The 14,291-nt window shown below is 55.6% G+C and overlaps 5 protein-coding genes across 5 annotated transcripts in view; 3 read left to right on the forward strand and 2 right to left on the reverse strand.

Annotated features, from left to right (window-relative positions):
• Positions 1-662: 662 nt before the first annotated feature.
• On the forward strand, positions 663-977 carry MONBRDRAFT_5263 (uncharacterized protein; the record flags this gene model as incomplete). The annotated part of the gene is made up of 1 exon (XM_001742300.1): positions 663-977. The coding sequence occupies one exon, from the start codon at positions 663-665 to the stop codon at positions 975-977; it is 315 nt and encodes a 104-aa protein (XP_001742352.1).
• A 1,294-nt stretch (positions 978-2,271) lies between these two features.
• Positions 2,272-5,017, reverse strand: MONBRDRAFT_5264 (uncharacterized protein; the record flags this gene model as incomplete). The annotated part of the gene is made up of 3 exons (XM_001742747.1): positions 2,272-3,810; positions 4,011-4,109; positions 4,694-5,017. 3 exons carry the CDS (start codon positions 5,015-5,017, stop codon positions 2,272-2,274), a joined length of 1,962 nt encoding a protein of 653 aa, XP_001742799.1.
• Positions 5,018-5,349: 332 nt separating this feature from the next.
• MONBRDRAFT_14123 (uncharacterized protein) lies at positions 5,350-6,798 on the forward strand (the record flags this gene model as incomplete). The annotated part of the gene is made up of 5 exons (XM_001742301.1): positions 5,350-5,668; positions 5,769-5,860; positions 6,000-6,079; positions 6,192-6,315; positions 6,481-6,798. The coding sequence occupies 5 exons, from the start codon at positions 5,350-5,352 to the stop codon at positions 6,796-6,798; spliced, it is 933 nt and encodes a 310-aa protein (XP_001742353.1).
• Positions 6,799-8,146: 1,348 nt separating this feature from the next.
• Positions 8,147-10,458, forward strand: MONBRDRAFT_35641 (uncharacterized protein; the record flags this gene model as incomplete). Its single annotated transcript, XM_001742302.1, has 3 exons — positions 8,147-8,284; positions 8,441-8,791; positions 8,989-10,458. The coding sequence occupies 3 exons, from the start codon at positions 8,147-8,149 to the stop codon at positions 10,456-10,458; spliced, it is 1,959 nt and encodes a 652-aa protein (XP_001742354.1).
• Positions 10,459-12,343: 1,885 nt separating this feature from the next.
• The window catches only part of MONBRDRAFT_5267 (uncharacterized protein), a gene marked incomplete at both ends in the record, with an annotated part of 7,847 nt that continues 5,899 nt past the window's right edge, over positions 12,344-14,291 (reverse strand). The window contains one exon of the mRNA XM_001742748.1: positions 12,344-14,124. Within this exon, the coding sequence (XP_001742800.1) occupies positions 12,344-14,124 (1,781 nt within the window). The remainder of the gene's footprint in view (positions 14,125-14,291) is intronic.

Below are 14,291 nucleotides of genomic sequence, written 5' to 3' on the forward strand. Positions count from 1 at the left end.
TCAGCACTAATGGCTCGTAGTTGCATGCGTGCACGCTCCAGTCAAGTGAGCTCGGTTTTGATCTGATTTGTCGAGCAACGGGGTTGATGAGCTTGATGAGCTTGGTGAGGTGACGAGCGGTCGAGGTGGTGGCAAGCAGGCCAGCCACAACCAGTGCGCAAACCCCTACATCGACAGGGGCATCTGGCTATCAAGAGTACCGGTTCATCGCGCATTTTGCCATTCCAACCTCCCTCGCCATATCCACCCAGCCATCAACGCCGCCGTCACTCTTCTGGCGCATATCGAGTCGCACACCGACCCGTGAGCGACTATGCTGCGACCCGCCAATACCACCGCAGCCATGCCAGAAGTACCAAATGCAGATGCGCACCACTATGATGCAGAATATGTGGAAGGCGTCGTTTTCTATTCGGCTGCCACACATGCCCTCTTGCCGAGCCCCCGCCAGGTCATGCGTCTTGAAGAAGAAGAGAACCAAAGTCCTGGCTCAGCACGGCTAGCTGCTGTTGGCTTGGGCGGTCCATCGGAAGATAGTCCTGGCGCCAACCCAGATCCCGATTCAAACAGCCCCCCGCTGCACCTCAACACCCACACCCCTGACACCAGCCCTGGGTCAATGCACCTCGAGTCACCTGCGTCAGAGATGAGCAGCGTGGCCAATGCCCGTGCCGGGGTCACGGCACGACCTCGTCGTCAACGCCAAAATCAACAACATGATCGCCATGCCCCTTTACACCCATCCGAATGCACAATGCATCAGCAGCGACGACGCCGACGCCGACGCCGTCGTGAACAAAGTCAAGACCATAGTCACGCATCTAGCACATTGCCTCCTCGAGCCACGACGGACCTTGCGTCGGCAGATGCCGGCCCGGCCTTATCCGAGAACATTATCAATCGCGTTTTGCGGGACCTGCGCACGGCACAGCTCGTGGCTATGGCACGGGGCAGTGCCGTTGCGACGCACGCTGTGAGCTCCTCAGAGACAGAGCACCCAGACTCGAATCGGCAGGTTGGCCGGAGCAGTGACGCTCGGCTGACGTCGCCCGTCCGAGTGAGATCAAGATCCACTTCGACGATGATTTTGGCTTGCAATGGCAACGAGGACTGGGCTTTGGGTGATGCCTCTGCCTCAGAGGACGGTAAGCAACCAACCAAGCTTGGCTTGGCTTGCACAAGGCAAACGATGCCAGCATTCAACGTCATGCGGCTCATTCCCGTGTTTTTCTCCTCTAGGTACTTCCTTGTCTGATGCTGAACTAAGCGCGCGGCAGAAGCACCCCTACGCCAACGATGTGCTCAAAGTGAGCTATCGTGCTCGGTAGGATCCACCGACCCCCCGCTTGCCACCCCGGCTGGCCTTTTTGCTAGCTTCTGGCCGCCCTATGTTCTCATGTCCACATATTGTGATGGCCCTAACAATTCACGGAACAATGCCCTCATGCAGCGTGCGCAAATGCCGTCAAGCCTGCCACGCGATCATCCGAGCTGCAGATGCTGTTCCTGGCACGCTGCCAGACACCGTGGTCGTGGCTCCTTCGCGTGAACGCAACAACCATCGCCGGACCTGCCAGGTCATGGTGAGTGTGCTCATATGACATGCATTGTGCTTGGCGTTTGTTCATGGCTCATCGACTTTTGGGGGGCTATCTTCGTGCCCCCAAGCGGCTGCAAGGTCGGTTGCCTGGAGCCACGGTGCCCGCAGCTGGTGCACATGTCTGGACAGCTTGGCAGGTGCGCTCGTGTGGAGATCAACAGTCGAGAACGCTTTGCCAAGCCGTGCGAGTGTGAATGCGAGCCCACCGCCAATCTTTGATGTTCTTGGTATATATCGGTCCTGTCCATGTGAGTAGATTGCTTATGCACAATGTGGCCAGGAAGCCGTAACAGTGACGCCCCCCATGCATGCCCAGGTTGGTCGCTCTGCTTTTGTCATCATGGTCACTGCTTTTCTGCTTGTTCTTGCAGTCCGTGTTTGTACCTTCTGCCTTTCCATCGCTCCCTGTTGTTTGCTCTCTGACTGCTGATGTGGGCATTGTGTTGTAGAGGAATGCCGAAACAGTTGCGCCATGGTTTCTCCAGGCCGCCAGGCGCAGCCAACCGGTGACCTGGCACCAGATACAACGACCAGAAGCGTAGCCAAACTTTTTCGTCTATTCTTCAGCATGGGGGAGCAATTTAACCAACATCATCAAACACGACGACCTTAGAGATATGATGGCTATGCCTTGGCTGGTCGCCCGACACCCGCAGCACTCAACCAAAACATCACTGCTCCAGGCGTACAATCAGCTGCACGTGCATGCGGTTGTCATCATGAGCGCCAAAGTCAAGCATGGCCTGAGTTGCATTCATCGCCGCAGCTGTTTGTGCGAGATGAAAGTCAAAAGCCACGCTGCTGCCTGGCGCCAGGTTGGCAGGCAGGCTTTGGCAGTCTTGCGCCCAAATGGGCTGGGGTGCACAATCACCTGGAACCGGGACGGCCGTCAAATTGGCACACACGGCGTAACCGGCCGGGAGGGCTGCCCATCCATCGTTGCGAAAGGTCACGTTGAAGGCAATGGGCTCGCTGGTCGCGTATGTCGTGGCCACTGAGTCGCTGACTGCGTACAGGTATGCGTCGAGAATTTGACCCAGTGATAGACGGGCCAAGCGGCCCAACATGAGAGGGTCCACGGCGACGGTTGACGAGTTGCGCCGAGCTAGCTCTTGCATAATGCCAACGTAAAAGTCGGGCGTCTGCAGCACGGCACGAAAAACAAAGTACTGCGGCCCAGGGTCGGAAGCGTTGTACATGGAGAGAATAGCATCGACGGCATCGGCCGCCGAGTCCGTCGGGATGTCACGCTGTACCAAGACAGGCAGGCGCTCATTGAGGTGATTGCCACTTACGCCAGTGGCATCTCCAAATTCAGCCACGGCCCCCTCTGGCGAGAACGCCTTGTACATATCTTCGGCAGCTGGGCTCAACTGCCCCTCATCGCCCTGAAGCAAAAAGCCTGTGAAGCGTTCATCGAGCGACTGATAGAAGGCCTGGTTATGCTGCTGCCACACACATGAGCCGTCTGGTAAGCCGGACAGCGGGCGGGGGCTAATGAGACCGGTGGGGTTGGCGTAGCCGGCGCCCGAGTCGCCAGTGATGATGCGATCGTTGGGTGTGAGGCTCTTGTACACGTAGTCAAAGGCCACGGGGAAGCGAAGCTGAAGTTCTGGATCGAATGCCCACCCGAGCGGCACCTGCCCACGACCAGGATGATCCCACTTGGATTTGACCTGAGTGTAGAGCCACGCTGCCGAGTCGTAGTCGCCCACGTAAAAGCTAATGTAGAATCGCGGCACAACCTGGAAGGTCTCTGCCTGCTGGACGACATAACCCGCACTGACGGCTTCGGCAAGGCTGGGCGGCGGCCGCTGGGCCATGCGACGTGGCAGGGGGTAATGCCGATAGAAGGCCGCATTACTCATGGACTCGATGCAACACGCATCGGCATCCACAAAGGCATTCCACTGCGACAAGTATTGAGCCAGCTCCCATTCGGTAGGCACACCGCCGTGCTTGTTGTCCACGTACTTGAATGCCCAGGGCACAAAGCCGACCACATGAATCATGTGAGCCGTATTCAGGCGAGTGTTTGAAGCATTGAGAATTTCGGTGAGCATGGCATGATCCGTGCCCAGGGGCTGATTGGGATCGTCATTGGGGGCCTCATCGGCCCAGATGTCAAGATCCCAAAAGAGGCCTCGCTGAGCAATAACCCAATCCTGATTGGGGATGGTGTTCCCACTACGCGGTGCTTTGGTGCTCACCTACCAGGGCAATAACCCGCATGAGCCCCCATCAAGCTGTGCGACTTGTCTCACATCGGCCCCCACAATGGTGTGTGGGATTAAAAATGAGTGTACAAGATCCAAATATTCTAGAATCTTGCTGTCTTGACCCGTGGATGTCAGCTCGAGGAGGGTGAGGGGTGACCAGCAAAAGGCAGCAATCTCTTCTGCCCGCCCACCTGAGTCCAGTAATAGTCAATCATGTAGCCATGAACGGCGGCATTGAGTTGTGGGGAGGCCGAGATGTTACGAATATAACCGGCCAACCAGTCATACACCTATTATGGAGGTTTGTGGGCGAGCCGACAAGGGGAGGGGGTGAGTCATCAACGATCGCTCATTGTGTGCATGGGGACGAAGCGCGCACCTCGGCTTTAGCACTGCGAAGGGGGCCCGAAGCGGAAAACTGATTGGTCATGTCTACGAGGACGGGCAGCGCAGATCGCAGAGTGGCAAGCCATCGCATCGTGGCAGAGCTACCGTTTGCCACGGGCAGGGCATCCAATTGGCCAGCCAGCGTTGCGGCGGCCAAGCTGGTTGCAGGCACCTACAAGCACTTGGTCTTTAATGAGTGCACGAGTGCATCTCAGGAGAAGGCGTGAGCAGTGTCGGCGGGGCCCACCGCTGCGTCGTAGACAATGAGACCAGATATGGAAGCGTTAAAATGAGCCACCGCGCTTGCAATCGAGTCCAGTGCGACAAACTCGCAAGCTGCAAGCCACTGTTTTTTCAAACACACGCACGCACAAAATTTGCAATTACACGGGTGAGAAGGATGCTGGGCCGCCAGATCGGCGTGGGGAGAACGGCCGATTCTCGGTTTGCTCGATGGTCGTCGCGACTCTGACGTGAGAGCACGCACCTCCTGTGACAGCACGGGCATCCAGTCCGCATCGGCGGCATTGAGAAAGGCAAAGAGGTTGGGTGTATCACGGTTGACGATGCCTTGGAGCGCTGCTAGGAGCTGGATGGATTCGTAGTAATTATGAGGCTCATATCCCTCATCCATCATGTACGTGAGGTTGAGGGTCACGATGCGTCCGTCAGAGCTGGGACAAGGGGCTGCTGCTGCTAATCCAGCCGTTGTACTAGCCAAAGTCAAGCAAGAGACCAACACAAAACCAAGCGTCAACATCGCCTGCCCAGCGTTCTGGGCCCGCTGCCCGATCCCAACCAGACCCGCCATCGCCTCGATCACACACACCCTCTCTCCCTCCCGCTCCCCGCCCCTCCGATCCCATCAAATTCCAAATTCAAATGGAAAATCTGACATCTGCGCGCTCTCCCTTGTCTCTTCTCTCTCTCTCTCTCTCTCTCTCTCTCTCTCTCTCTCTCTCTCTCTCTCTCTCATATCTCTCTCTCTGTCTCTCTCTCTCTCTCTGTCTCTCTCTCTCTCTCTCTCTTCTCTCTCTCTCTCTCTCTCTCTCTCTCTCTCTCTCAAACCAATTCAATTTCTCTCTCTCTCTCTTGCCATTTTTTTTTTAAATTTTAGCTTCTCTTTGGCACAAGACTGACACGATGGCAGAGGCAAAGGCAGAGGTGGTGGTAGTGGGCTCGTCCAACACAGACTTGATTGCATATATGGATCGTATGCCTCGTCCCGGTGAGACCCTGCATGGAACCGACTTTAAGCAGGGTTTTGGTGGGAAGGGGGCCAACCAGTGCGTCATGAGCGCCAAACTGGGCGCCCAAACGGCTATGGTGTCCCGGGTGGGCAGTGATGTCTTTGGCAAGGAGACAATCGAGAACTACCAGCGTCAGGGCGTGGACGTACAATTTGTCTCCGTCTCCGAGACGGCCTCGACCGGGGTGGCCCCGATCATGGTGGACAGCAAAGGTGAGACGAATCAGCAGACTAGATTGGCGGTCGCGCCATGGCGCACTGGCGCACTGGCTCAGGTCTCATCCTCTGGCCGGCTGGTCACATGATGCTGCAGGCCAAAATAGCATCATCATTGTACCTGGTGCCAACAATGAACTAACGCCTGCCATGGTGGACGATGCGCGGGCCCTCATCCAGTCAGCCAAGGTGAAACCACGCTGCACACGCTCGAAGGAGCGAGGTCGCGCTTGGTGTCGACAGCGCCTTGGCGTGGTCGGCCGGCTGCCAAGTCTCACTAGCTTTGATTCGTGGACGTCAACACCTTCGTCCCACATCTTGATCATAGGTCTTGCTGGTCCAGAACGAGATTCCTCTCGAGTCTTCGCTGGCGGCGTTGCGGATTGCACGCGAGGCTGGCGTGACAAGGTATTGGGGGGGAAGCGCAGGTGTGGGAGAAGGCGCGCCAAGGGGCTAAGCAGCCATGCACTGGCGTGCATAGCGAGACCTGATGAAGCTGTGGTGTTTTGTACTTTGGCAGCATTTTCAACATTGCACCGGGCATTGAGCGTCCCAGCACGGATTGCATTGTCTTGCCCTCCATTGTTTGTCTCAATGAGACCGAAACGACTTTAGCAACGGGCATGGAAGTCAACACGCTTGAGGTGGGTGTGATGGCGCCGAACACTTGGACGCCGCAGTATACTAGGTGCCACAGGATACTAGAACGCTGTCTCGCATTAATTTTTGGCTCGCTCTGCACGCACTCGCACGCACACACTGACACTGACTTTGCCACTGATTCTTGCCTGGCGATTCTGTATGCACAGGAAGCCAAGCAAGCATCACAGCATCTTCTGAACACGGGTGCGGAAGGGGTTTTGTTGACGCTGGGCTCCCAGGGGTGCCTGTACATGACAAAGGACACGTGTGTACAAGAGCCGGCCATGACCGTGGAGGCCATCGACACCTCCGGGGCGGGTGACTGTTTTATAGGCACGCTGGCCTGCAGCATGGCGCAAGAGCCAGCGGCCGACATGGCCACCCACCTCAAGCGAGCCACTCGCGTCGCCGCCCTATCTGTCCAGGCGCATGGTACACAAACTAGCTACCCACGACGCGCCGACCTACCAAGCGACACCTGGTAGACTTGGCCGCACGCACGCACACCCTGCTCGGTGGCTTGTCACAGCCAACGAATGTAGTGAGAGCACCAAATTTCTACACACACCGGCGTTACGTGTGTTTGCCGATATGTACCCAAAGCGTGATGTAAATTACATTTAAGACATAGTATACCGTTGAGTCACACTTGTGTACTTCATTGGCTGGTGGTGCCCATGAAAACCGCCATAACAACATCTCAAAGCCCCTCCCTGTCTGTCCAGCCTCCATGATGGATGGATCGCCGGTGCAGCTCAAACACACACCAGGGCCATGTACGGCGAATGCTCCTCGACCAATTGGCTCGCCGGCCTTTGAGTGACCCATACATATGACCCCGCGTTCAGCGGACAAGTACACTGCGACTTGCTCGAAAACTTTTTCTATCTGATTTTTTTTTTGTTGATGTCTCTCTTTCTTGTGTGTTTGAAGCACACATCTTGCTCATGCCTCCCCATTATGCTCTCAACTCCCTCTCTCGGTTCTCTCTGCTCTCTCTCTTTCTGTCTCTTTCTGCTCTCTCTCTCTCTCTCTCTTTCTGTCTCTTTCTGCTCTCTCTCTCTCTCTCTCTTTCTGTCTCTTTCTGCTCTGTCTCTTCTCTCTCTTTCTCTCTTTCTCTCTCTCTCTATGTCTCTTCTCTCTTTTTCTCTCTCTCACTTCATTCATTTCTCTCTCCATATCTCTCATTTCTTCTCTCTCTCTCTTTTTTTCTCTCTTCTCTCTCTGCTTCTTTTCTCACTCATCGTGTTTTTGTGTCTTGCTCGTCTTATCCGAGTGTGTGTGTGTGTGTGTGTGGCGCTGCCGTTTGGCTTGCTGGGCTGGCTGATGCTTGTATGGTCGGTGCGTGGCCTTGATACCATTGCTGACGTGCTGGACGTTGCAGTGGGATCTTTTTTTCGACTTGATCTCCGGCCGGCGGTAGGTTTTGTTGCCAACCTCGAGTCGTGCTATCCAGCATCGTTCCACTCGGCTCGCTGCGTGTGCAGACTTTGGCAGCGTAGTCATCGTTGTACAAGGGCCCCCCTTCTCACTGGAGCACGTTGGTTTGCAATGAATCACAATTTCGTCGCCTAGGTCCTGCTACTTGCCCCGTGATTTATGACGCGGGACAGCTCTGGACTCGGCCGGCTGAACCGCTCTTAAGCTCAGATCGACAAGTCGGCGGATCCTCCCTTCCCACCCACAGCGCCTCGACAACCGTCCCACAGCCTAAAGTGGAGCTCAAGCGTTTTGATCTCGCTGGCATACCCCTACGTCGCCTGGCTCTTCTTGCAAGGAAGCGATTCCCCCACCCACCTTGTGCAGCGCCAAGCTGCCGCACTATGGGACAACATGACCACAAGCATTGTTGCCCCCAACTGGCTATGCAAGCTGCTCGCCGACGCTGGCGTGCCTGACGACGACGTCTTTGCCCCCTATATTGTTCAGCTCATCGAGGACCACGCCAATGATGAGCAACACTGCCAAGAGGTACGCCCCTGTCCCCCCTCTCCCCCAATACGCCATGCTCACCAATACCGCTTGCCATCTCACTGACTGTGCGCCATCCTTTCCTGCTGCATCCCATGTCCCCCTCGATCTTGGCCAAACACCACGCTCACACACTCGCCCAAACCTTATCAAAAGGCTGTTCAAGAAGCTTTGGCCGACGTGCTGGAGGACCATCGCCCGTCCGACTTTGAGACAGCTGCTCGTGATGCCACGGCAGCCATCTTCTCACAGCGCAAATTGCGCGCCTGGGACAACGACCCACAACTCCTCCAACAGGGCAACCTGCAGCCCGTGCGCTCCCGTGGGTCATCCATCTCGGCCGCCCATTCTCCGCTGACCAATACCCCACCAGATGAAGCGGGTGCCAAATCTAGCTTTGACGCCGCTGTCGAAGCTCAGCAGCGCTATCGTTTGGCCACCAGCCCCGCCTCTAGTGGCTCGCTCCGAACAAGCAGCCTTGGACAAGTGAATACGGCTGCTTCTCAAGTATGTCTTCCCCGTGCTACCTTGCCGCCTACACCTTCAAGACCTGATCATGCAATCTTGGCCGAGCTCGTCCCTGTTTCAAGTGGCTCTCGCGTGTTTCTCTGGCCTTCCTTTTTGCCCTCTTTTGACCCATCAACCGGTGCTCACCATCAACCCCCGACTGTCTTTGCCTCTCGTGCATCCCAATATTGCTTTAGCTCAACATTGACGCGCCCACCTTCATGCCCTCGGGTCCTTCGCCTCTCTCCTCACCACGCATGATGGAGCATGTACCCATGCTTGGCCAGTTTTCACTAAGCCCTTTGGATAGCCAAGTGACCATGAATGAGGCCGAGCCAGCCCCTTTCTCCGGCCCAAACGAACTCGGCTCCTTGCTTGGTTCAAATGGGTCGCTCCACCCTTTTCCTGAGGATGGTGCGGGATATGCCCCGCCCGGCCTACGGTCATCCCGCACGAACGCTCAAGTTGGCGTTCCAAACGGCTTTGATCTCCTTGCCTACCAGCAAGCCCGTCAAGAAGAAGGCAATGGCCACCCCAGTGATCACGGTTTTGCTGGGGGCAATGATTACCAATCCATGACATCCGGTTACGATGGAATGGCAAGCCCCTCCCTGGACCCTATGGGGTTCCCACCTCTTGCCGCTGGCATGGCCGGCCATGGCCATCTTGCTGGACCCTTCAACCCGCAAGAAAGCGCTGAGTTTGACCCGCGAGGCGCCCAAGAATTCTATGCCACACCCGCCGACGCAGCAAACATGTCAAGCGGCTACCCTCATAGCGGTGGCCTGGATGGCTATGATGACATGGCCTTTGCTCTTGCTCAAGCGACCGGCGACCAGGATCAGTACTACAACATGCTAGCCGAAGAGCAAGGCATAGGCCTTGATCCCTTGATTGAGCAACTTCTCGACTTGCTCATCACTCAAGAAGACAGTGATCTCAACGGCCTCAGTCAACTAGAGGAGGACAAGCTTCTCCTGGCCTTTCGCACTCTGCTGGGCAAAGAAGACGATGCCCCTGCTGATAGCAAGGACCCCAGCCGCACCGCACGGCGCACCCTTTGCAAATTCTTCCAGCAAGGGTCATGCCGTCGCGCTGACTGCTGGTACTCACACGATCCAGCCGAGGTGCCCTGCAAGTATTTCCAACGCGGTTGGTGTGTAGCCGGTGATGCCTGCACCTTTTTTCACGACCGCACCAATGAAACCTTGAGCAACTACATGAGTTGGCTCCGCTCGGTGCTCACCGGCGGTCGCGCGACCGTTGAAGCTGTCCTCGGACGCGAAGACGATTCGCCTGACGTTCAGTACGGCACACTCGAGCACCAGCAAGCATTCCCCTCCCTGCACGATGACGGCGAGGCTGGCCATGGACACGTGGTGACTGGCTGGGAGCCAGCCGGCTCCAACGAGCTCGTCTGGGATGGTGCCAAGCAGATTGGCTTTACTCATCTTCAACAACAGTTCCCAACAATCTGGAAGGATGATATTATGGAGGTCTGGCCCGGAGCGATGTTTTGCATGCGAGCCAACCACAGACAGATCAAACCCCCATTTCGCAACTTGAGCCTAACTTTATGCACCTCCCCCCCCCCATCTTCTTTAATGTTATCCCACTGTAAATGTGACGTCAGGTATTTGCATCAACGGGCTACAATACGGCTTTGACCCGTGAGCAGCTTCAGCAACGCTTTCAAACTGCTCCCAAGTATGCTTATGGCAGCGCTCTTTCCCCTTTCTGTCTCTCTCTCTCTCTCGCCTTCTCTCTCTCTCTCTTCCTCTCTTTCCGTTGTTGATGCGTCACAGCTCGGTTTTTTGGCAAGGCGTGCGCTTTCCGTGGGTACACCATCACGACACCGATCCTCTACAATCCTAACCTATATTTGTTGTTCTGCCAATTAGGGTGGTGGAGGGGGAGACTGGTGCGACACCTGCCTCCAAGGCTGGACTTTCGCAACGCAAGCGAGGACCCCTTCCCCAGATTGATTGGGTCGAGACCGGACGAAGCGTACGCACCCACGCCTCGTGCTCACAACCGAGACTCGGCTTTGCCTGACCAGTATTTGTTGATCTTGCCGCCCTCACGAATAGCTCGGCAAGGAGTACGAACAATTGCGCGCAGAAGCGATTGAGCATGCTGTGGCTCGAAATAAACTTTTGCAGCAAGCCACTCAGGTTTGCGCAGTTTCGCAACTGGTCTTCTCCTCCAGGCCCACTATGCTCCACCCGAGTCAAACTCAACGGTTTTTGATTTCACGGTTGTCTCAGGCTTTCTTGCGCGGTGACAAGCGTGCTGCCACCGACCTCTCCCGACGCGGACGGGAAGAAGACAGGGTACGATTGCTGCATCGTATTCATGGCCGTGCCATCCTATTGAGCTATTTTTCGCGGGCTGGTCATCTTTCACGCTCTTTTGGAGCCTTGTTTTTTGTTTTTTTTATATTTTGCTTTTTTTCAATGCCTGTCGCTCTCTGTTCTCACGCTTGCTTTTTGTTATTTGTTTAAACCCAAATCAACACGTTAGTTGATGAAAGAAGCGCATGAACGCGCGGCCAAGGAGATGTTCTCAAAGCGCAACCACAAGCTCAAGGATCACAATGTACTGGATCTACATGGTCTTCACATCCGTGAAGCTGAAATTTACTTTGGTACGTACGGCATACGCGATCCACTCAATCAAATGTCACGGAGCCAGCTGAATCTGACGTGCCTCCTTTGTTCATTACCCCTGCTTCTAGACATCTTCCTCGACAAGACCACAGAGTCCAACTTGACAGAGGTCTTTATCATCACGGGCACTGGGCACCACAGCAATCACAAGCATCTGTCAACACGCAAACACGTCTGTATATTGGACCGCCAAGCTTGCCCTTTCTGCTGTTCTCGCCAATACTCTTCTGCTGGCTTTGTAACTGTTCCCTCACGTGCTGCTTTCCGATGACTCAATCATAGAATGCCCGCTTATTGCCAGCCGTCCGCAAGTGGCTGCAATCGTATGGCTACGAGTTTGAAGACGCCAGCCCAGATGGCCGTGGTGGCATGTTGCGTGTGTTCCTGACTTAAAGCCTACTCACGAAACCCTCAGGGTACACCTCGCTCTCAATCTCTCCCGCAATTGTGAGGTGATGTTATTTCACTCACTTTGCTCAATAATCACATCACACAAACTGATCCGGAAGAAATACAAAAACTGTGTGCCGACGACCATGACTGAACGATTCGACGCCCCCCTACGCCACTTGCTCTGTGAACATCCAATGACCTGCCAGAGGACCTTTGGTTTCACGTCTTTCCTGAATAATTTGATTGCCCTCACAATCAACCTGGCTTGTTTTCAATGCCCCCTCGGCGTGTTTACCTGAACATGTTTGACCGACACCCAGACTCCACATGAAAATCGAGCCCAGAACCAAATTTACCGGTTAACAATTATCCAACTTTGTTGATTCACTGACATGAAGTAGTCTTTCGTAGCTGTGCACGTGAACATGACATTGTGAAAATAACAATAAGGGGGTGGGGGTCACCCTCCGAAACGCACTGCTAATACAAGCTAATCTTGCTTCCAGCCAAGTTGCTGCAAGATAAACTCAGCGGCCCAACTATGACGATTGTTCGGCAGGGTTGGCGGTTGGCTGGCCGAAGGCGTGGCAGTCGGTGGGGGACTTGGCTGGCGCATCGAGGCTGGCCTTGATGCACCGAATTGCGAGCTGCCCGTCTCTGGGTCAATGTCATGGCCCAGGTCAACCGTGGTCTCCGCCGCGCTCGGAGGACCTCCCTGCTCCTGAATCGAGTGGGTGGACGTATCACCAGCCGGATCTTCCATGACATCAAAGAGCTCCTCTTCGGCCAGAAAATCGGTGGCAGCATCATCAATGTCGTCCAGCATGTCGAGCACGGAGGTTTGATGCAACGATGCATCAGCGTTCAAGTCACCAGGGGCTGCTTCGGCCGAAGCGTTGTCCAAAGCCAACGTTTCAGCCTGATTACCAGGCCTAGCCTCGGTCTCAACTTGAGCCGGGACGGCGCTCGCTGAAGCGGAGAGCTCGCCTTCATGCTGATCTGCCCTTAATTCCTGTGAGGAGGCCCACGCTGCAGCACCCAAAGCACCTGCACTCGCAGTGCTCATCGTGGATATGGGTCGCGAACTAGGGGCGGATTTTGAACGCATGCCTGCGTCACGCACGGGTGCCCGTGCAGGGACTGCAGGGCGCCGTTCGCTAGGGTTGGGCTCGTCTACATCTGTCCCCGTCGAGCGCAGCAGTGAATCAAGCGCTTGCATGGAGAAATCCTCGGCACTGGGACTCCCTCGTCGTGAGAGCAAGCGTGAGGCCACGTGGCGCTGAGGCTGACCACTGAAAATGGAGTAAAATTCCTCCTCGTCCGAGTCCTGATTGGTCTCCCGATGCCACTTGAAACTGGAAGAGTGTGCGACGGCAGCGGATCGAAAGTCGGACGGGTGAGAGCGCAACGAACTAGAATCGTAGTAACTTGATGTGTTGGCCAAGCTTGCTGTGTCCGAGTAGGCCAAAAAATCAATCTGTGATCGACTGCGCGCTGGATTCCCTAGTACATCATCTTCTGCAGCCTCCTGTGCTGCACGCGCTCGCTCGCTCGTAGAGGCACGGAACCCAGCTCGAGTAATGGATTGACGCCGGTGGTGGCCTTCAGTGTCCTCGGCGAGCTTCTTACTGCGAGCGTGCTTTTCTCGGCCACTGCGACCACGAAGAGTTTTGCTCTTGAAGGTCTTCATTTTGGACTTGCTGCCCGAGCTTTTTTCCTTCTCTGACACTGCACCCGCCTCCGTCTCCTTGTCTTTGCTTCTGCTCTTATCAAGGGCCTTGACTCTGTCCTTATTCTTGTCTGTGTCCTTGTCTTTGTCCTTGGTCTTGCGAAGCTCGTTGCCCGGACCTGGGCTCGCGGCAGTAGACGAGGCTTTGCTTGAGGTCTTGGACACCACGTATTCCATGGCCGGGGTCGGGGGCGTTGGCTGAAGCATCAGGGGTGTCACAGATCGCACGCGCATTCCAGCACGGTTGCTATAAATGCCTTCCTCGTCCGTGTCCATGGTAGCGAATGGATCTTCGCTGCCCAGGTCAACTGCACTGGTCATGGTACTGGAAGCATCAGCATCAAACGTCGAATCTGTTCGTTGCAAAACGGCAGGATCCAAGGTTCGACTTTGCCGGGGCAAAGCACGAATGCCTGAACTCGATGGGCTTGTGCCGCGGCTGTGGTTCAAATTGCCCTTATAAGATATAAGTTGCCCGTTGATGAGAACAAATCCGTCTCCAACTGCCTGGATGCGATCGTAAATGTGACCTCGATCTACCGCTGCGTGCATTCAACAGAGGTGCGCCGAAATCAGATTGCACGCATGAGCCCGGGGTCCGTGCGTCGCGTTCGGGCAGATCATAAAGACGGCCGCACATTCACACAAAGAAGGTGGGGGGGGGGACACATGCACACAAAGAAGGGTGGGGGGGGGGGGGGGGGGGGCC

This window comes from Monosiga brevicollis, genomic scaffold (genome assembly GCF_000002865.3).
Source record: "Monosiga brevicollis MX1 MONBRscaffold_2 genomic scaffold, whole genome shotgun sequence".
Lineage (NCBI taxonomy): Eukaryota > Choanoflagellata > Craspedida > Salpingoecidae > Monosiga > Monosiga brevicollis.